This window comes from Rhineura floridana, chromosome 17 (assembly GCF_030035675.1).
Source record: "Rhineura floridana isolate rRhiFlo1 chromosome 17, rRhiFlo1.hap2, whole genome shotgun sequence".
Lineage (NCBI taxonomy): Eukaryota > Metazoa > Chordata > Lepidosauria > Squamata > Rhineuridae > Rhineura > Rhineura floridana.
In genome coordinates, this window is record NC_084496.1 from 23134624 (window position 1) to 23157330 (window position 22707).

Sequence of the window (22707 nt, forward strand, 5' to 3'; positions counted from 1 at the left end):
CATGCAAAGGAGGGACTCAGTTGCCGCCATGGTTTCTGCAGGGAGGATGATGCACCACAGTCTGTGTCTCCTCTCCCCCCAGTCACACCTGAGCTCTTGCTGGGTGGCTGTGCTGTCCAGCGTGTCTTCTAGTTCCGTCTTAAGAGCCTCCAGCTCCTCGCCGAGATCCCGCTTCAGCTTCTCAGCTTTGTTCCTTGCAGCCCGCTCAGAATCCAGGTCCTCTTGGAGGTCAGAGATGTGGGCTTCCAACTCACGGATTTTCTTCAGGGCGTTGTTTTTTTGACCTGTTTCATCTTCAAGCCTAGGAGGAGGGAGGAATTTAAAAATAAAATAAAGACGGACTTACCAAACAGTAGACACTTTTTGTCACTCATAAGAGACATAGGAACATAGGAAGCTGCCTTAGACTACTGATCCACCTAGCTCAATATTATCTACACTGACTGGCAGCAGCTCTCCAGGGTTTCAGACTGGGGGTCTTTCCCAGCCCTATCTGGAGAAGCTGGAGGTTGAACCTGGGACCTTCTGCTCTAACACTGACCGACAGCCCTTACTGGATTGATTGTTGTAAAGGAGGTGGGGGAAATGAAAGGGGTGGCAGAGGAAGCGTTTCCATCATAAAATCCCAGTGGAAGCCATTTCCAAACCAAGTCTGATACCAGACAGCAGAACAGGGAAATTGACTAGACCAGATTGCCAGTTCATTTTGGTCCAGTCAATTTCATTCTGCTCCTGCATGAGGGTCTTTCTTGTGCCTGCTAGCTGAGAATCTTTAACTCAGAGATCTCGTGCAGGCGCTTCAGCACCTTCACAGTTCCTTGTAAGTTCAGCCTAAAACCCCGGAGTGGATTCCACTGCCCCAGTGACATCGGACCCACCCGTCTCCACTGACCATGAGTTCCACCAGCAACAACAGCTCTTCGTTACCACCCTCAGCTCTTTGACGGCCTGTTTGTCATCTACACAGCCTTAAATTGTAGGTGTTGTAGATATTAATGTCGTATATAATCCACCCTCCTTGGTGTTATATTTCTTCTTAGGGACCTTTTAGGTAACAAGTCACTAATAACTTCAATGAATAATAATCAGTGCTTTTTTGTGACTGCACTTGCTAATATGGCTTACTGTTATTTCTTTTTTTGCTGCCCAAAGCAGCCATTTTGTGCCAGCACTCACAATACTTTCTTCAAGGTAAGGGTACCGGCACCTCATTTTTTACCCCAAAAGCACTAATCATCATCATCATCAAATAATAATGATGATAACGATAACTATAACAACAGCAACAACATCAGAGATCAAAGCTAAGCCGGGCGCATCTGGGAGTTGCCCCACCTGGCCAGGGCTGCCTGGAGCTCCTCCTCCTTTTTGGCCAGCTGCATCTTCAGCTCGGCAATTTGGGCTTGGAGGTCGGCGATCTGCTCATGGAGGTCGCTGGAGTCCCCCTCGAGCTTCCGCTTCATCTTCTCCAGTTCTTGCCGGCATTTCTCTTCCTTCTTCAGACGGACTTCCAGTTCAGAAATCATAGACTCGTGCTTGTTCTTCAGCTTCGTCAGGTTCTTGGCTTTCTCTTCCTCTTCTGCAAGGTTGGTCGTCAAGTCGCTTATCCTCTCCTCAAGGAGTTTTCTTTCCTATGGAGAACAAGGCAGGGAGCGGGGCGGTGGGGGGACAACTGCTTCTTCTTAGAGACTGGAATCTGGAATTACACTTAGTTTGCATAAACGTATTTGTTTTTTTAAAAACCTAAGGGCACCATGAATTCAGGACATCTTCCTGCCTCAAAGTCCCATTGGATTTAGTAGGGCTTACTTCTGAGTAAATAAGATTTATTTAAGAGATTTCTTACCCGCCCCTCAGCGGTGGCTGGTCCATAAGAGCAAATGGGGCCCTGCCCTGCCAACGCAGTCTTTCTTATTGATTGATTGATATCCCGCCCTTCCTCCCAGCAGGGGCCCCAGGAGTCTTCCCTCACCTAGTCCTCCCTCCACCTGCCTTCTTACTTGCAACTGGTCCAGCGGGTGGCACTGACTGTCGCCTTCCTCCTCCTTACTCTTAGCATTGCTGTCCTTGAAGAACTCAGCAGGAAGGACCATATGGGCAAAACTAGACTCAGCTGGCTCTGCCTGCCATTGTGTCCACCTCCACCGACCCTTCAGCTCCCTGCCTTCCACCAATCCCGATGGGCACCAGCCAGTGCAGCCAGCCTTCATCACTATTTTCCCGTCCAAATCACCCCAGATAAATCTTCTGATTAGTTTGCACCCCACCCCACATCACCCTCAAATCAGTTCCTCTTGAATTCATTTGTCGCCAGTTTATCTCCTGCTCCAAATCAATTTAATTCCCCTTTCATTACCTCCATTCGGTATTTATTTATTTAAGGTATTTTCTTAGCCGCTCCCAGCAAATGTTACACCTGTATAACCAAAGGATATCAAAACCCAATAAAACAATTTAAAACAAACCAAAGAATGTATATCGGACAGCAGAGGTGGTCTCACAAAAGTCACCCACAAATCTCAACTATCAAAGGGCAGGCTACAGAGGTGCATCTTCAGCAAACAAGGGAAACTATATAAAGAAGATGCTAGATGTGCCTCTATAGGGAGGGTGTTTCCCATTTCAGGAGCTGCCTGCCACAGAGAATGTCCCTTCCTGGAGCAGCCATCCCCTGGGCTTCCCTGGACAGCAGAACGACCACGAGGGCACCCTTTGCTGATCTTAACACTGAGAGGGAATGCTTAGGATTACAGTGGGTCTTTCCCTCATAACCACCACCATGCAGAATTTGGAAATTGGGCACAGAGCGCTCAGCGGCACAGACCTTGGAGAGTTTATTGTTGTGGTCGTCCATCACCAGGATGTCATCTTCCATCTTTTTGATCTTGGCCTCCGCAGTGACTTTCTCCAGCTGCAGCTTTTGCCTTGCAGCTTCCTCTTCTTCTAGCTGATCCTCAAGTTCCTTTTGCGAGGGAGGGAGTCACGGGGATGGGGGAAAGGTAAAAGAAAAAGGAAATGTGAAGCTTCTCAATTTACTGATTAAGATATATCATGCAAGCATTTCAAATGTATAAAAAAAGATCCTTTCCTACCTTTTGGTCCCCATATGTTTGTTGCACAATACCGCGAACCCGCCCTTCGCCACGGATTATTCTTCCAGACACTCCAGTCTTGGTTCAGGAAATCCCCACCCAGCGGGACGCTCGCCTCAGCCAGGGCCAGATTTTATTGCAAAGCCTGGTGCTAGTCAAGGTTGCAGTCGCCTGCCCATTTTCTTATCCCCAAATGTCTCTGGGTCCTATTGTGGACAGGATGGATCCTTGGCCTGATTCAGCAGGCTCTCCTGATGTCCTTATATTCTTATAGGGTGGGGCCCAGAGGCATTCTGGGGAAACGAAGATGGAAGGTGTTGCAAACCCACCCTTCACCAGGGATGATCCCTCCCAACACCCCACTCTTGGTTCAGGAAATCCCCACCCAGCAGGACGCTCGCCTCATCCGGGGCCAGATCTGCTCTCTGTGCCACAAGCTTCCGCCCTTCCACCTTTTGCCCCACCCAAAAGGCGACCACTGCTGTGCCCTGTTAGCACAACAGGAGGTAGGTGCAAGAAGTGGACAGGACCCTGCTGCGATAGCACACATGACTCAACCAACCAAATCACTTTATAAAAATGCAGGTTGATGTATAGTCCCTCTCCTCCCGACCTCTCCCGACCTGTCCTCCCACCTCTAACTAATCTGCAATCCGCCCTCTTCCACCCAGCTCCCTCCCACAACACAACCTCCCTCCCTCCCCTCCAAATCCCAACAACAAAAAACTCCTTCAAACCCGTAACTCATTTAATAGCAGTTCCCAACAAGGGGTTTTGTTACAGACAACTCCCATCAGCCCCAGCCAGCATGGCCAATTGTAGTCCAGCAACACATGGGGACCAAAAGGTTGGGAAAGGCTGAATGCAACACAAAAAATATAAACGCAAAAGCAATTAGAATCAGGTCCAACCACACAGCCAGCCCAATCAAGTGCAGCACTGTGGGAAATCAAGCTTCTAGTCCTCGTTGGTGTGAAAAATAACTTTGGAAAATGTATCGTCAATGTCTGCAGAGGGCTCTTTCTCCAAGCCACTTTCCCCCTCCCAAACTTCTACCTCTCTCTGGGTGTGTGTCTCCCCTCTCCTCACAACAGCCTGCTCCCTTGCAGGCAGGGGACTGTTGCTCACTTGGCTTCCCAATGTCGGCATTGCTGCCGCTTACTGAGAGGGTGAAGGGTGAGAGCCTCGGCATGGTGCAGGTGCGGCAGCACCAATCCGCTTCCCCCGTTGCTGCACCTGCACCGTACCATAGTGAGCATCCCTGCATCTTGTCCCTCCCTCTTTTCCTTTGGTAAGTGGCAGCAATGCTTGGTTTTGGGAACCCATCCCTATGTAAGAACATCAGAAGAGCCCTGCAGGTGGATCAGGCCAACTTAAGAACATAACAAGAGCCTGCTGGGTCAGGCCAATGACTCATCTAGTCCAGCATCCTGTTCTCACAGTGGCCAACCAGATGCCCCAATGGGAAGCTCAAAAGCAGGACCTGAGCGCAACAGCACTCTCACCACCTGTGATTCTCAGCCACTGGCATTCAGAGACTTACTACCTCTCACAAGCAGATGAGGAACGTAGCCATCATGGCAAGAAGCCATTGATAACTTTATCCTGAGCGCAAGAGCACTTGCTCCTCCTGCAGTTTCCAGCAATTGCTATTTGGTGGTAGAGCATAGCCATCGTGGCTAGTAGCTGCTGATAGCCTCTTCCTGCCTGGGCTGTCCCACCAACCATTGCTGGGTGCTTTCTCTCTTCAGCCTCAAGCTATTTCTTTGGCGCAGTGGAGATTTTACCAGCACTTCCGTCTCCCTCTGGGCAGAGAGGTGTCTTATTGACGAGGTGCGCCTGGCACCCACACTGTTATCTTTTTGGCGCCAGGTCAAGACTTTCCTCTTCTCCCAGGCATTTTAGCATGTGTTTTTAAATTGTTTTTTAAAAATTTGTTTTTAAATTTGCATATTTGTATATTTGTTTTTAATGTTTTTAATTGTTGTAAACCGCCTAGAGAGCTTTGGCTATGGGGCGGTATACAAATGTAAATCATCATCATCATCATCATCATCATAAAAGGGAAAGTCTTAACTCAAGAGCCACACAGGGCTCCCCCAGACCACAATGTGGGTCTGCCGCTTCTGATCGCTTTCGCTCTCCCTTAAAACATCACAGACATTGTCTGTCCTGAGTGTAGGGTGGCCTAACACAAAGCACAGTCCTCTATTTGAATGGCTCCCAAGGGATAGTCCTCTGTTGAAGGAGCCCACTATTTGACAGGCTCTCAGAGGACCGTTCTCTGCTATTTGCAGACAGTAGATCTCGGCTACTGAGTTCAAGTTATGTTTAAAGATTAAGAAACCCAAGAAGGGAGACTTGGAGTAGCTAATCAACCTGGAAGGCAGACAGAGCAGGCACACAGTTCACCTGCTCACAGTCTTTCCTACCAAGTTGAAACCTATTGCATTTCTATTAGAATTCTAGCAAAGATGCCTAAATGTATATCTGTACATGTACAGAGGAAGCTGCTGTGTGCTAAATCAGGCCGTCGGTGCATCTAGGCCTGTCTACGCTGCCTAACAGTGGCTCTCGGGGGTTTCAGGCAGGGTTCCTTCCTGCCCTACCTACCTGGAGATGGCGAGGGTTGAACCTGAGAACTCCTGCCTGCAAAACAGATGCTCTACCACCGAGCTATAACATTTCCTGTAAACTCTCAACTATAATAAACTATAAACTAAATGGCGATATACACATCACAAAAAGAATGCAAATTCGCATAAACCCACAGATGCAACTATTATGCAAATCTGCATCCTTTTACTGATTTTGAAGGGGCCACCCTACCTGAGCATTACCCTCCAGGTCTACCAGAGGTTGTAGTGAGCAAACAGGAGCCATGCATTGTTTTGGGGGGCCAGGTAGAAACGTATAACTTGGGCCCCCTCCCACAAGTTCTGATGGGGAGGAGAGAGGAACTTCCACCTCCACTATCCCAGGTCTCTGTCCCCCCTCCTGCTCCCCAAACACAAACAGCTCAGGTACCAGCATTTGCTGCTGCATCTTTTTCTTCTCAGCCTGTAACTGCTGCCCCCGCTCTTCCTCTTCCTCGATCCGGGCCTCCATCTCGTGCAGGATTTCCTCCAGCTCCTGCTTCTTTGCAGCCAGGCGGATCCTCATCTCCTCGGCCTCCGCGTACAGCTCCGTTTCGGCCTGGAGCTGCTCCTGAAGCACGTTCTTTTCTTCAGACAGCTGGGCAGACGCAACAGGCACGAGGGGCAACGGCAGAGTTAACGCTTGGGTGAAGATTTTACCCGAGGACAACCTCATTTGTTCCAAATGCCCAGATAATCAGAAGTTTAGATAACTACCAACTAGGGATCGATAAATCTGTCAGTTTTGGCCTATCTCTCAGTTTCTCATTTTGGCAATCTTAAATTCAGTTCTCCACATTTCTGCATCAGCTTGCGAATTATTATTTTTTAAATCCTCATGAAATTTCATCAGTATTATCATGCAAATTTATCCTAATGTACATGTTGTTGTATACAGTTTTGACTAATATACACATTTTTTCAAGCTGTTTCTTCCAACATAATGCATTCTTCTATGCTAATTCTCTTTTCAAGCCATCCAAGCTGGTGGCTGGCCATCAGGAAATTCCTTCCGTTCTGGACCAGCACTTTAAGAGGATAAGGAAGGATCCACCCACTCAGGGTCGGGGGAAAAATCAAAGCACCCTCCAAGCTCCATCCTCACCTGGCCATACTTCTGCTCCAGGTCTTTCAGTTCGCCCTCCGCCTTGACTTGCCTTTCCATCACCGTCTTGAGCTCTTCATCTTTAGCCTGCATTTCTTCTTCTTGCCGGGTGACCTGCAGCAGAGGCTTCACCTGAAAACAAAGAATTTAGAGTCATTTCCCAAACTTATCAGGACATGCCCTGCTTCACACACACACATTTATGTCAGCTCAAAATTCAGGATTTGAATTTTCAGATTTAAATCAACTAGCAGCCTTACAGTCAGGGTCAGTAGGATCCGGCGGAGAGCAGCCCTGACCTGCTGCCAGTGGAGTCGCTGTCACTTACTGGGAGAAGGAAAGGGGAAGGTAGTGGAGACTCTGGCACTGTGCGGAAGCACCGGATTGCTTCTGACAACGGGGGGACACACACTGACATACCCACCACCTTCCTTTTTGTTGTTATATGCCATCAAGGCGATTACGACTTACGGCGACCCTATGAATCTTTTTGGATATATTCACAGGGTTTTCATGGTAACAAGTATTCAGAGGTGGTTTCCCATTGCCTTCCTCTAAGCCTACGGCACCCGGTATTCCCAGGCAGTCTCCCATCCAAGTACTAACCAGGCCTGACCCTGCTTAGCTTCCGAGATCAGACGTGTTCAGGATATATATCTCTCTCCTTTATATAGAGATAGGAAAGGTGGGATATAAAAGTGTGTGTATGTATGTATGTATATATTTATTTATTTTATTTATTATTTAATTTGTATCCCGCCCTTCCTCCCATCCCAGCAGGAGCCCAGGGCGGCAAACAAAGCACTAAAAACACTTCAAAACATCATAAAAACAGATCTTAAAATACATTAAAACAAAACAGCGTTAAAAACAATTTTTTAAAAAAACAACTTTTAAAAAGGGCTAAAAACATTATTAAAAAACATATTAAGCACACACACACACTTATATAGTCCACCTTTCCTCTGAGGAGCTCAAGGCAGCATACATGACTCTCCACTTCCCCATTTTATCCCCACAACAACCCTGTGAGGTAGGTTAGCCTTGCCCTTGCCATCTCTCTCAAGGTAAGCAGCAGCAACTCCACTGCTGGGAGTTGAGGTGCACGGCACCATCTGTCCCCGCCGCCCACTAGAAGCTCTTGGGCACAGGCCCCATGACACAAACTTGCAGACAATTTGCATATGCTAATTTTACTTATAGATGCAAACTTAGGCCATCGTTCAGAGGGAGAGTCTCCCTTTAAGCAACAACAACAACAATCTTTATTTACAGTCAACCAACCACAAATATAAAGCATAGTGTTACGTATTAAAAGATAAAACTGCTTGATAGCAGAAACTATGACAAACACAGAACAGTCCAATTAAGTTAATTGCCATTCACAATCTTACAGGGTCTGGTCAAAATGGCCAAGTTCAAACATTTTGCCGCTTGCACAGTGATTGCCTTATCAGAACCCTCCAGTAAGGCAGTCAGAAGAGCCTCAGGGGGGCAGCCCAGGAAAGACTGTGTAATTGGGTATATTAGATCTTTTCTGGCCCCTTCATAGTATCTACTTTTGAACAGAACATGTAAGATAGACTCCACTTCCTCGTTATCACAGGGACAGCATCTATTGTTACTTGGGATTTTGTTATATCTGCCCTCCAGGAGTTTAGAAGGTAAGACATTAAATCGGGCCAATGAGAATGCCCTCCTATACTTGGGAACGGATAGCCTGCCTAGATAGGGCATCCCATCTTTACAAGGAAGTCCTGATAGGAGCAGGGACCCTGGGCAGCTGCCGAGAGCTCTTGGGTGTTGATATCCAACTAGCCTCTATTTAACAATCGCCTTGGCACTTCCGAGCTCCATAGAGAGCAGATCAGAGGGACAGAGGCCTACTGAAATAACTTTTCTCACTACCGCCTTTGTCCAGGATGGCTCAAAGGAGTCTCTCATTACCAGGGATGTAAAGGGGCTGTGGGTGAGCACAAGGCAGCGGCGAAGCCAATATTGGATAACCCTGTAAGCAAAGTAGGGGTGGGATCTGTTGGCTGGAGCCAGTTTGAAAGCATTCTGTCAATCCAGCAGGCTGGCATCAATCTTGAATTTGTTCTGTATCTGCTAACTGCTGCTTTTGCAGATCAATTTTTTTCGCCACTCAGAAAAAATATTGATATCAATATCTATATTTTTAAAGGAAATATCAACATTTTGAAGGAAAGATCCATAAATTATTCTTACAATCAATGTTTCAGAGGCAGATTTTTTTTAAAAAAGTCCATTTTCAAAAATAGCCACAGAAAATTGCCACATTAAAATCCAATCCTCAGCGATTGAGAATAAGCAAATTAATGGAAAAATACTGTGTCAAATCCGAATTGGGTAGAATTCTAGCACTTGCAAAGTGAAAAACAGACATGCACATCAAGTTTAAAAAAAGAGGAGGAAGAGGCAGGAAATATGGGGCCTAGGGCAAAAGATATGGGGCTTGGCTCCTTGGGCCGTCCCTAACCCACCATTGCATTCAGGAATGGAACACCAGGAAGCTGCCTTATCGGTCAGACGGCCAATCCGGGGTGGGGAACCTTTTTTTTACTCTGAGGGCCACGTTCACTTCTGGAAATCTTCTGGGGTCCATGGGACAGTGTGTCAGGCTTAGGTGAGCAACGCAGCCATTTCCAGGTGCTGCACTCTACACAGTGGTGGGTGGAGCCAGAGGCAAAAGTGGGTGGGGCAATGGAAGTAAATGTTACCTTCATGCAGTTGGCTAACTTCTAAACACGCTCACACACCCGCCCCTGTCCTCCACCCAGGCAAGCGAGAGGCGTGACCTGAGTTCCGGGACACATTCCAGCCAGCCAGAAACACTCACAGAGGGTGAGAAGCAGGGCTGGTGAGGGGTGTGGTCTGGGGAGAGTCCCAAGGGCCAGATGAAGAGATCTGGAGGGCCACATTTGGCCCCTAGGCCTGATGTTCCTCATCTCTGATCTAGCCAAACAGCTGTCCCAGGCAGCCTTGTAACTGGAGAAAGCAGGGACTGGATTGGGGGCCTTCCTCTACTGCTGAGCTATCGTCCCTGGTGGAGACCAGGCTGGAGGAAGGCTGTTCTAGGCCACCACCCCGGGCAGCCCCATGAAGGGGGAGGGGAGGCCAATGAAAGCACTTACTTTGGTGAAGAGCCTCCACCACTGCCAGTTCCTCAGCTTCAGGTAAGCGGCGCAGTTTCGCTGGATGACCTTCATGGCAGTCAATTGCTGCTGCCTCTTGGCAAAAGCCCTGACCAAAAAAAAATTAAAGCTCTCGTGTCAATTGCATTTGCGTCAAAAACATGCAGCCTAACTCACCTGCAAAAATGCAGGCACTGTTTTTCAGACACCTACGGAGCAGCCTGCACATCTCACACAGCAGGGTGGGTGTGATCATTTAAATAAGAGATTGTGCATTTGGACCAGGAGAGCGGCCAGATGGGGTGGAGTGGGGGGGGTGCTTAACCCTTTGCCCACCATAATACCACCCAAGCTGGAACAGACTGCCTTGGGAAGTGAAGACAGGCCATCCTTTGCAGGAGAAGTCTAAACAGAGGATGGACTGCCACGTGTCAAGGATCCTGTGGTTGCATCGTACATTGTAAATCCGAAATTGAGCAGGGGGTTGGACTACATGACCTCTAGGGTTACTTCCAACTATACAATTCTATGATTTATGAAACACATTTAGATTCTGCTTTTCCAATTCAAAGAAAAGTCCAAAAGAAAGAAAGCAATAGTAAAATCAGATCTAAAAACAAGGACAGTTGGCAAAAACAACAGAAAACATTTGGCAGTAGCAACTGATATTTCATGTGCATGCCAGATATCTATTATACCCTTAACAAAAGCATGTCAGCCTGGCACAGCCGTGTAAAACACCCCACCCAGGTGGGTACAGGGAGGGCGATTTTGATCAGGGAATTATCCAGTAAAGGGTTTAAACATCACCACTTGGGTCCCCTGATCACAAAAACACACCCACCAGAGATCTGTAAATGCATTCAGTTTGCCCGTGAGCAGGAGATGAAATTCTTCCTGTTCTGTGCAGCTTGGCTCTCTTGCGCGAGCTGTTCAAAAGCTCTCTGTCCTGTTAGTGATCCCATTATACAGGCCACCTGGTCTCTGCTTGGGGCACCCTATGGCCTGTATCACATGCATATGGCCCAGCAAGCTCACAGTGTCTGTGGGAGGGAGCGTGACTGACAGCTCTGGTCCTGCATTCCCCACCCATCACAGGCCTTAGAATCATAGAATAGTAGAGTTGGAAGGGGCCTATAAGGCCATCGAGTCCAACCCCCTGCTCAATCCAGCAATCCAAATCAAAGCATTCCCGACAGATGGCTGTCCACCTGCCTCTTGAATGCCTCCAGTGTCGGAGATCCCACTACCTCTCTAGGTCATTGGTTCAATTGTTGTATGGCTTCTTTTCACTGGCTTCTTTGGAAGCACTCTTACTTTCTTGCCAGGTAACCTCGACTTTGAGCCTGGAAAGTGATGATGATGTCTGTGATCTTCAGGTCTCTCTCCTCCTCCAAATGAGCCAAGACACCGGTTCTGAAGAAGATCTTGCTCTGCCCGATCCTGTACAGGTTGGGATCAAGTTCCAGGGCTTTGATCTATTGCGGGAGGTGAGAGGGAAAGAAACCAGCTCCTAGTTACGATTTTGACAACACAATGTGGTCGCCATTTTCTTTTCTGGTGGGCCTCTTGTGCCTTTGATAGGTGCCTGACGGGGAGAAATCGAACAGGTAGGGTAATCCCCATTATTGCAGCAGCTGGCCTAGAAAAGCTTCACTTCCTGAGTTTTTTCAGGGCATAGAAGTCCTGCCAGAAAAATAGAAAACAAAGCTAGCAGTTCTACAACAGTCACAGGGCGGCTCCAGGCCATTGGTACTCTGCAGGAGGGATTCAAGTACATTCCAAGAAATACAGGTTTGCGCGGTTAAAGTGGTTCAAGGCGTTTGAAAAAAGAAACAGAGTTTTTGTGGTTCACAAAGTAACCGGGAAATGCATTGAAAAGCGTGGAATGAGCGAACGATTAATGGAAAGAGAAGACACATCAACACCCTGCAAGCAAATCAGGGTGAATATCTGTTGTTGTCAGAGCCGCCCCTAGGCACCGGGAAGCGGGGCAGTTGCCCTGGGCCCCGTGCTTTTGGGGGCCCCCACCTTGGCGATCTGCTCACCAGCCGGCTCCTCCCTCCCTGCCTGCTCGCCTTCGCCATGCCAGCCAGGACGCAGCGCTCGCTCACTCTCTTTCTCTCTGCCCAGGACAGGGGCTTGCTCGCCTGCCCACCCGCCCGCCATGCCAAAGCTGCCACCGCCACTCCTGCTGCGGTCAGCGAGCGGTAGCCGCCCCGGGGACAGTGAGCTGGGCCAGCAGTTCCAGGACTGGTGCCTGCGCACCTACAGCGACTTGGCCAAGACCAAGACGGTGACCCGGAGCAAAAGTGGGGGACCCCCAACTATGCTTTTGCCCCGGGCCCCGCACATGCTAAGGGAGGGCCTGGTTGTTGTATAACCTCCCCAGAAACAAATCAGAATGAATGTGCAATAAAAAACAGATACAGTCTACCCTCTGCCATGTAAGATTTGTGCATCGAAATCAGGAAAAAAGTTCAAAAAAAAGGTTATCTGGAGGAACCCACAGAGCAACTCAATGTGTATTTTTTAAAAATGCATTTAATTATTTATAACACATTAGAGCACAGAGACCTACAGGTGAAAGCAGGTAATACATTTAATCATCATCATCAGTGGAGGCTGATCCATTACGGCAAGTGCGGCACTGCCCCACCACAATGTCACCTTTAGACAGCTGCCAGCCTTCTTCATTATAACCAGTCAAGGGGGTGGCACTGGCTGTCAGCTTCCTCCTCAGAATCAAGACCTTCCCTTGAAGAACTCAGCAGGGTGGAGGATGGGGACAACACTGAGAATTCGCTGCCTCAGCCTGTCATTGGCTCTGGCTCCACCTAGTGGTGGGCTCCCTGCCTTCCGCCCTGCCAGCTCCAATAGGCACCAGCCTCCACTAACGACATTATTCCAGATGACATTTTTTTAAAAAACATCAGAATTTGTCCGGGGGGGGGGCAAAAATTAAGGAAAACCCCACAATATAAAGAATAGGAGAGCAAGTAAAGAGGGGAAAGTGAAAGGAAAGACCGGTGATGTTGGAATTGGGGGGTGGGGAGGAGTAACAGAAAACTGTCATGTAAACAATGTGTAGAGCATATGATGGATGAAACATCTTTACTTACCATAAGTATACACGCCTGCTTCCCATCCATAAATCCTTTTGGAATAGAGTTTGCAGCAAGTATTTCATAGCTATTGGGAAAGCGCATTGAGACCAGCATTGAAAATTATGCCATATTGTTCCATTTGGGGCTCAGCATTATCTAATAACATGCTCTACAGCTTTGAAAAGTATCCAGAAGCTTCAGATGGGCCAAAACGCTACTGCCAGGCAGAGCATATAACTCTAGGCCAGCTGTCCCCAACCCTGGTAACTTCCAGATGTTTTGGACTATAGTGGCTGCCTATTAGCTACCGGGCCAAGTTCAAGGTGCTGGTTCTGGTGTATAAAGACCTATACTGCTTAGGATCCCTTAGAGAACCCAGTCGATCACTGCGCTCTGCAGGTGAGGGCCTCCTGCAAAGACCATCTCATCAGGAGGTCCGTTCCGCACAACTTAGGAAGCGGACCTTTAGCGTTGTGGCACCGACCCCTTGGAATTCGCTCCCCTTAAATATTAGGCTGTTATCTTTTTGGCACCTACTGAAGATCTTCCTCTTTCAACAAGCCTTTTAAATAGATACCTTTATCCTAGTCCACATCTGTGTGGGAATTGTTCTTAAGATGTTCTGTTTTAAATATTTTTTTTTTAAAAAAAATGTTTTTGATGTTTTATATCTTGTTGTTTGCCACCCAGGGCTCCTTTTGGGAGGAAGGGCGGGATATAAGTTTAATAAATGAATAAATACTCCCATAAGCCTCAGCTAGCTGTCTGTGATGAACGTTTACAATCTGAATTCTATGGAATGTAATACAGCAAAATATAATATAAGACATAAGAGAAGAAATATAAATGCAATTAAATATCATACAGCATCTGCCACTGTGCATTGCTATTGCTATAAAAGGCAAAAAAAAAAGTAGTTAAGTGGTCCTCCAGGACCATCAGCAATTTCTAAGTGGTCCATGTGGAAAATAGTTTGAGACCCACTGCTGTAAGCTAGCTTTGTGATGCTACAGCAGCCCAAACAGCTTACTCTACGGCTCACATACATGCCATGGGCCCCATCACTGAGCTTCCTGAACCCAGGCCTAATTCGGGGGACACTTGCACAACACCCCTCTCCCCAACTCATCGCTCCTTACCGCTGGCGAAATTCCTGGAAGACGATTCTGTTAGGGAAGCCCTGGCGACAGATCCGGATCCCCTCCAAAACACCGTTGCACCTCAGTTGCTCCAACACTAAGTGGGCATCTAGTTTCCCTGCCTGTAAAACACGGAGACCTTCATTTACAAGTCCATCAGAGCGCACAGGAACAAAGGCAGGAGAAGTTTGCCAAAGGCCGATTTTTACACTTCTGGAGTAGAAACATGGGATTTCCTGCATTCTGCCCCACCAGTTCCAAAGGGCACCAGCCAGCAGTACCTGGGAGCCAAAGGTTGCCCACCCCTGCCCTAGCAAACCAGAAATCCCATCATCACCTCACCAAACTATGGTTCACAGGATTGCTTCCAACAGTAGGTGGAGCCAGAGCCAATGACAGGCAGAGCCAACTCATTCTAGTTTGGTCCCCATCCCGTCCCTCCTGAGTTCTACAAGGGCAATACTGAGAGTGAGGACAACGAAACTGACAGGGAGGGCCACCCCCTGGATTGGCTGTAAGTAAGTAAGAAGGCAGGCAGGTGTCTGAGGGAAGACTGAGGTGGACGGGGCAGTGCCCCACTAGCCCCAGTGAGCCAACCTCCACAGCCCACAGTCCAAACTTGGCCCACCAGGCCTCCCCATTTGGCCCATGAGGCTAGTTTCCCAAAGCCACACACACCTGCCCCCCCCAATGTCACATATGATGTCAAGTGTGGGGCAGGTGCTGACATGGTTACAAAGGAACAATCGTGAACAGTAGTACAGTGGCAAATTCAGAAGTGCAGGGTCCCTCCATGTTAATCATAGCCTCCCCCCCTTTTTTTGCTGCTGGGTTGAGAATGAGATCCTTGTTAACGCCTTCTCCCACCATGACAGACATCCCTAGGAGCCCATAAGCATGAAACGGGAGTGTTGGCTGCTGAGAAGAGTCTCTGCAGTGGCTGACTCGCCTCCTTTCATTCTGATTGGCTCCAATTGGCAGGAAAGGACAAGGAAACATGTTAGAAGACTCTTCTCAGCAGCTAACACTCTCCCCTTTCATGCTGATTGTCTCATAGTCTCTAGATTGTCTCTATGAAGGCATAGGGACCCTGCTGGGACCCAGCTCCCAAAAAAGGAAAGGGTCTAAGACCCCAGAGGACTACACCCCTGATCAGGAACTTACAGTGGGCTCCCTTTTGTTCCTTTCCTGGAGGAAGTCACATCCCCATCGCCCATCAGCGGATGGACGGAGGGGAAAATGCTTCGCTGCAATAGTACCAAGTGGGTTTCATTGAACCTTGCTAGAACAGAGCTTTTCCCTTGGGGGTCTCCCGAGGCCACACCCTCTCACTAGTCCTGCTCTGTACCCTCCCCAAGTGCTCTTGCCATGCTGGAGCATGCTGACAAGTTGGGATACCTCTCCTTGCTCACCTAAGCGGAGGGTGGTGGTTGAAATGCAGCCGACTGCACACAGGTAAGAGTCGCATTTGTTGCTCTGCCCACTTTTGCTTGTGGCCCCACCCACTTTTGCCTCTGGCCCCACCCACCATTAGCATGCAGCCCCTGGAAAGGCTGCCCATGAGGGAATGCTTTAACTTGGATTCCTGCACTGAGCAGGAGGTTGGACTTGATGGCCTTACAAGACCCTTCCAACTCTACTATTCTGTGAGTCAACCCTATTTTGGGGCCAAGCAAAGAGGTTTTTACTTGTCCAAGCTTGTTCCAATCTAGTGTAAGTTGGCTGCAGGTTTTGTTTTTATGCATTTCATTGAATTACACGGGTGCTGTCTTACCCAATTTGATGACTGTTTGCTTTTACACAGTTGTCGTTTATGTTTCTCTTTATCGCCTTTTTAAATCTGCTCTGGGAGATTTACGAAAGCACAAAAAAATGTTCGAAATGAAACAAACGCGCTGGGGCACTGCGCCACGGTACTGACCCTTTTCTCGTGGTTTGGGATGATGCAGCGGACGAAGTTGGGGCTTGTGTTCCTCAGGGTGGTCATGAGCTTCGTCAGCTGTTCCTTGTACAGCTGCCCGACTGTCCGGAACATGCCCTTTTTGGTCTTGGAAGCGCTCGGGAGGGAACTCTCTGTCATCTTGGCCATCTGATCCAGCCCCACAATGCGGTCCACTGAAATACAACCAGGACTATCAATTCAGCCTTTAGGGGGAGGACCGTAGCTCAGTGGTAGAGCGCCTGCGTGGCATGTAGAAGGCCATAGGTTCAACCTCTGGCATCCCCACAAAGGGCTGGGAATGTCCCCCATCTGAAACTCTGCAGAGCCGCTGCCAGTCAGTGTAGACAATACTGAGCTAGATGGACCAATGGCCTGACTCGGTACGAGGCAGTTTCCTGTGAGCTTATTCACAGGGCCATAGCTCAGTGGTAGAGCATCTGCTTTACATACAGAAGACCTCTGCTTCCCTGGCACTTTCAGGCAGGGCTGGGAGAGGCCCTCATTTGAAACCCTGGAGAGCTACTACCAGTCAGCGTTGATAATACTGAGCTAGATGGACCAAAGGCCTGACTCTGTATAAAGTCATTTTCTATGTTCCTAGGTTCATTCACAACCATTTCCAGGGTTATTTTTTTTGGGGGGGGGATCATGAGCAGGACACCTTCAATACGCCCGGCTCCCTCAGTGAGCCTGCCACCTCACCGCCATTGTGCTTCTCGGCCTCATCATTGCTACCAGGCAGAGCCAATGAGCAAGCAGGCAGTGGCAGCTCTTCTTCCTCTCCTGGCATTGGCTTGCTCATCCCCCTCTAGGCTGGAGCGAGAGACAGATGAGCAACAAGCTGCAGTGGTCAAGAGGAGGAGGAAGGTCCAGGGGGCTCTTGTGAGTGGAGCCCCTGTTGGAGTGTGGGCCTCTGGCATGTGCCCAACTGTTTGACGCCAACCCGGTTCACAAACTCAGACAATTCAGGTGTTTCCCCCACATATGAGAAGGTCCTTTCAGCTTCTCTCATGCTTGCTGGCAGGCATCTGAGGCGGCTCTCTGGATAGACCAGGCTATACGGCAGTTTATTGCGGGGGCGGCAGCTGAGAACTCATTTTCTGATGAGTAGATATCCTTTCATATTCTCCACAGTTGGGGGAGACCTTGCACCCAGGAAGGATGGGCTGGATACAGAAGATGACATTCTCTATAAACAGAAAACTCAGGCGGGCTAAAGGAGATGGCATGGCATGCTTCGTGTTCTTACCATCTTTCCAGAGATCTGCCGCAAACTTCTCAGAGGACTGATTTAGTAAGGCTGTCACGTTATCGTTCAAGGGATCCATGTTCTTGGTCAGCCAGGCACTTGCGTTGTAGTCAACCTTCCAGGAAAAGCAAAAACATACAGCATGTGTGTCACAAGAGTTCTTACTTGACAACATGGGGTGCTTACAGACACGAGCAATTTAGCACCATCCAATCACTGCTGTTCTACTTTAAGCTGGAAGTGGAAAGTTCTCCTTTCCTCAGTGTCAATTTTTTTTTTCATTGAGACCTGTGGGTTGTACTTCTAATCATTATTCCACCCGCACCGCACCCCTGCCACTTTGCAAGTGGAGGGATGGGGAAGGATATAAAGGAAATCCTGTTTGGAAAGGTTTATAGAGTTTATTGCTAGACAGGAGTCCATAAAGAAGAAAATGGCTAGAGTACAACCTAGAACAACCTAATAGGCCAGAACAGCAGTGTGACAGCCATCTAAACCTGGAGACATTGCATACCTATTCCATTCAGGATTGTTGCTTTTTAAAGTCAGATTGCGGAAGAGGTGGGGAAATGGAAGCTGAACAAGGAAAACGTGAGAGACAAATCAACAGCAAGCTGCAATGGTAAAGAGGAGGAGGGAGATCCAGGGGGCTCTTGTCAGTGGTCCCTTGATTGCTCACCCCCCTCTAGGCTGGAGCAAGAGACTCCAAAAGGAGCCTCAGAATGTGCAAATGAGACATAATTGCTATAAATGCAAAGAAATTGCAGTGGGTCTGTTTATTACGCTCTTGGTAGAAGGGCGGCTGGTGGCTCCGTGCCAGTGGGGCAGTGGAAACTGCTCCAGGTTTTAGTCCAAACTTTCAAGGAGCTGTCCATGGTGCTGAAGCAGTTTTGGGACAAGGTTTGGAGAGCTCCTTGAAAATTCAGACTCAAACCCGGAATGGATTCCACGGCCCTGCTGACGGAGCCAACAGCCACCAATGCTTGGCAGAATCACATGGCAAAGCCTTTCGTGAGCTGCACTTATTCCAGTGATGGGTTCTGTTTTTTTGGAGGGGGGACTTGGGCAAGACGTGGTGAATGGACCCCCCTCCCTCAGTGAGTTTACCTCCGTCCTGCCATTGTTGCCAACTGCTTGTCCTCCTCTGCCTCATCATCCCTACCATACAGAGCCAATGAGGAAGGAGGCAGTGGCAGTTGCTCCTCTGCCTGACCACTGCTGGTGTTGGCTTGCTCCTCCCCCTCTGGGCCAGGGCAAGAAACACGCTGCAGTGGTGAAGAGGAGCAGCAGGTCTAGGGGAGCTGAATCAGCGGGCCCCCTATTGCAGCGAGGGGCCACAGCAGGTGCCCAACCATGCCGATTCCTGACGCTGGCCCTGACCACGGCAGTCTGCAAGGGGTGAGGCGGCAGCATCCAGAAAGTTAATACACGGCTGGGTCTGTTCCGGCCCGTACCTTTCCTGCGTAATGGATGATAGAGAACTCCGTTTTGTCCTTGAGTTGCTTCTGCTTTTGGAACTTGGGGTGGTTGCCTTGTTCTGAACCTAATTTCTCCACAAAGGAGGTGTCTGTAGCTTTCGGGAACCAGCACTCCTCATCCAGCAAGGCCAAGACACCGGGAGGGTTATTCTGAAACCGGGAACAACAGCACATCATCAGGCCTCCTATCGGAAGACACATTTTCCAGCACACTGTGTTGCTGACTGCTGGAATCCTGACATCATCACAAAGGAAAGCCCTTTCACTAAGGAGTGGATGAAAACATGTTATCTATTTATCTGCAGTATAAATGCATGGTGCTGCACAGACAAATTTAACATAAGAGCAAAAGGAAGAGCCCTGCTGGATCAGGCCAAAGGCTCATCCAGTCCAGCATCCTGTTCTCACACTGGAGCAATTGGGGGCTCCCTCAACCAGCTATGGCCAAATCCCAGGTTGACCCAAATTGTCCTGGCATGGTTCGGGGTTCAGCCAGAGACGGCGCACAGCCCAAGATACAACCCCCATGGTTCAAATCCCCATTCAGCCACAAATCTCACTGGGTGGCCTTGGGCAGTCGCTGTCTCTTAGCCTAGCCTACCTCACAGGGTTGTTGTGAGCATAAAATGGAGAGTGGAGGAAAGGTATGCCACTTGGAGGAAAGGTAATAATAACAAGTCAAAGCTTTATACTGAGAAACGTAGCACGCCACGTGACTGTTAATCATTTAATTTATTTAATCAATGAATTTAACTAAAACCTGATCAGCACGGTGAGCCCGCACGAAATCCCGAGGGTGATGGAATGAATGATTTCATTTAGAATGTCTGCGAGATATTTTGGGCAAAGCCAACATACCGGTCTTTCAATGAGCTCAATGCAAGGCTGCAGATCAAGGCCAAAATCAATGAAGTTCCACTCGATGCCCTCCCGCTGGTATTCTTCCTGCTCCAGAATGAACATGGTGTGGTTGAAAAGCTGCTGGAGTTTCTCATTGGTGTAATTGATACACAGCTGCTCAAAAGAGTTCACCTGAAAAAAGAATTTTGGGGGAGAGAAGCAGCCATATACATGGTTAAATCAAGGTAACGCCAAACACTAGAGGCTTTTTAGCTTAGAAAATGAGAGCCGTTAAGTGGGAGTCAAGGCAGTCGGGATTTATAAACCCTTGAATCAAATTTTATAACTTATTGACCGAACAGGCCATACCTGTACACAGACATCATAATAAAATAAATAACATAAAACAGTGGTAAAACATCAAAATAAGCACCCATGAAATGTCTTGGCATAATAAAAACTGATTACAAACATTCTCTCACGAAGTCTGGGCAACGCATGTTAGCATATATCCTCTTCAGAAACAGTCAATGGCTGCAAATAGTATAGTATATCTACAAAGAGTATAGACAGGGCCGGCCCTATCATTAGGCAGAGTGAGGTGGCTGCCTCAGGTGGCAGATTCTGGGGACAGCATCCATGTGCTGGAAGGCAGAGCTGTGTGTGTCTGCACCATCATACCACTTTAACACGGTCATGGTTTCCCCAAAAGAACTGTGGGAACTGTAGTTTGTTAAGGATGCTGAGAGCTGTAAGGGGACCTCTAATCCCCTCACAGAGCTACAGTTCCTAGAGTGGCTTGAGAAACAATCCCTCTTCCCAGGGAACTCTGGGAACTGTAGTTCTGTGAGGGGAATTAGGGACCTCCTAACAACTCTTAACACCCTTCGCAAACCATAGTTCCCAGGATTCTTTGGAGGAAGCCATGATGGTTTAAGGTGGTATGACACCGCTTTAAATGTATAGTGAAGATGGGGCTTAAGCCAGCCTGCTGCCCTCATCTGTTGTAGAAGGTGCTGTCCCATTGACCAGGGGCAAAGTAAGATTCAACTCCAGTCCAGTTGGCATGGAACTGGGGAGACACCATCTTGTCCTTCACATCAGGGAGTAAAATTGGGGCCATAGACCCACAAGCTAGCCTGGAGTTCAGCCATTCTGTGAAGATTCTCCCCCCCCAGCAAACACAAGAAAATGACATAACCTGGAGGTCAGTTGCTCCAGTTATTTTGGGCTAAATTTATAGGACGTACCTCAAAAATCTCAAACCCAGCGATGTCGAGGATTCCTAGGAAGGATGCCCCTTGTCTCTTGGTCTTGTCGAGGGCTTTGTTCACCCGGCTCAGAATCCAACGGAAGAGACGTTCATAAGTTGCTTTGGCTAAGGCCTCTATTGCAAAATCAGCCTGTTGAAAAGGGTTAAATTCAAACACCACAAAACCAACGAAGGAATCACACAACCAGCCTTCCTTGCCGGACAATCATTGGTAAGCTGGGAATTCCCATTGTCTGGACTAGAAGTGAGGAAACAGGGCACGGAAGACTGTTACCTGTTCTTTGGTCTGAGCTTTCTGAACGACATCTCGCCCGACCTTGATTCTTGGGGTCAGGATTGCCCGGGTGAAATCTGTCACGTTTATACCCATAAGGTGACACACCTTTTGTGCAGCTGCAACAGAGGAGATTTGAACTGTCATTTCATTCCAGGGATGGGGAATTTTATTTTGTTTGCATTTAAAGTAGGAACTACGTAATGCACATTTTGCAAACTAATACACGAGCTAAATGCAGCTGTCCTTCAAAATTCAGAAATTTTGTTATGTAGTTCTTTAAACGATGTGTACAACAATGCACATATTGGGGAAGGTGTGCATAAAATGCATATATTAGTAAAAATAGCATACAATAATGCATTATATCAGGAGAAATTGCTTGTACAAATGTGTACGTTGGTTACAACTGCATACAGAAATGTGTTTATCAGGAGAAATTTGCACTAAAATGCTTAAGTTTTTTCATGAAGATTTTTTTAAATCTGCAAATTGCTGTAGAAATGTGGAGAACTGAATTTAAGATTGGAAAAATGAGGAACTGGCAGATCCTTTCATCTCTACTAAGAGTAGATCCATTGAAATTAATGGAGCTAAGTTAGTCATGCCCGTTAATTTCAATAGGTCAGTCCTGATCTGTTTCCCCCCCCTCCTTTCAGGAAAAAACTGACCACAAGGAGAGAAATCCCTTTGAATCCTCCACAGTTATCTGGCATACCTGTGTTGTCCGGCATTGAAGCTTGGTCGGTATTCCTCTCTTTCTTGAAGACAATATTACCAAGCTGGAGAACAGATGAGACGACTTTCAGCATCGCTGTGAGGACATACAGGAGAGAACTTATATACACACACAGAGAGAGAATTCATTTACCATCCTGTCTCCAAAGGGGCTTAATAGGAGAATTTTAGTCCCATAACAACCCCATGGGAAGGTTCTTGCTTTATGTTTCCAACTCCAGTCTTGATCCCTAAGCTTCCAAGTCCAAAAGATGAGTGAATGTCAATTTGGTGCATACCTTTTATATTCGCAATGTCCGGCTGCAACATCTGAATATTTTTAAAAGTTTGTGGGCTGAGTTTGATAAGGCTAGATGGCATTTGAGATCCCTTCCAGGTCTACGATTATGTAACATGAAAAAGCTGTTGCCCTCATATCCTGCTTAGGGGCTTCCCACAGGCATTAGGTTGGCAACTGTAAGGACAGTATGCTAGACTAGATGGGCCGTTGGCCTGAAGCAGCAAAGCTCTCAAAAAACAGAGGCCCCATTCAGACTGGTCTTTTTTACAACATGTCATTGATGCAATAATTGTGTTTAGGGGTGGATTTATACTGGATTGTTCAACCATCATTCTGCTTTATACGTTGTTAATATTACTGCATTATTGACATCCGGAGGTGCACTCTTGCACTAAAGCA

At 47.9% G+C, this 22707-nt stretch overlaps 1 protein-coding gene across 3 annotated transcripts in view; it reads right to left on the reverse strand.

Annotated features, from left to right (window-relative positions):
* Positions 1-22707, reverse strand: part of LOC133371807 (myosin-11) — a 115814-nt gene that overhangs the window by 27665 nt on the left and 65442 nt on the right. For all 3 annotated transcript variants that reach the window (XM_061599639.1, XM_061599640.1, XM_061599641.1), the window contains 16 exons: positions 22009-22104; positions 21291-21409; positions 20994-21146; positions 19762-19935; positions 18880-19053; positions 17426-17540; positions 16156-16349; positions 14235-14356; positions 13111-13180; positions 11306-11466; positions 9989-10097; positions 6834-6965; positions 6120-6326; positions 2825-2962; positions 1336-1631; positions 89-301 (listed from right to left, as the gene is read on the reverse strand). In XM_061599639.1, the coding sequence (XP_061455623.1) occupies positions 89-301; positions 1336-1631; positions 2825-2962; positions 6120-6326; positions 6834-6965; positions 9989-10097; positions 11306-11466; positions 13111-13180; positions 14235-14356; positions 16156-16349; positions 17426-17540; positions 18880-19053; positions 19762-19935; positions 20994-21146; positions 21291-21409; positions 22009-22104 (2473 nt within the window). The remainder of the gene's footprint in view (positions 1-88; positions 302-1335; positions 1632-2824; positions 2963-6119; positions 6327-6833; positions 6966-9988; positions 10098-11305; positions 11467-13110; positions 13181-14234; positions 14357-16155; positions 16350-17425; positions 17541-18879; positions 19054-19761; positions 19936-20993; positions 21147-21290; positions 21410-22008; positions 22105-22707) is intronic.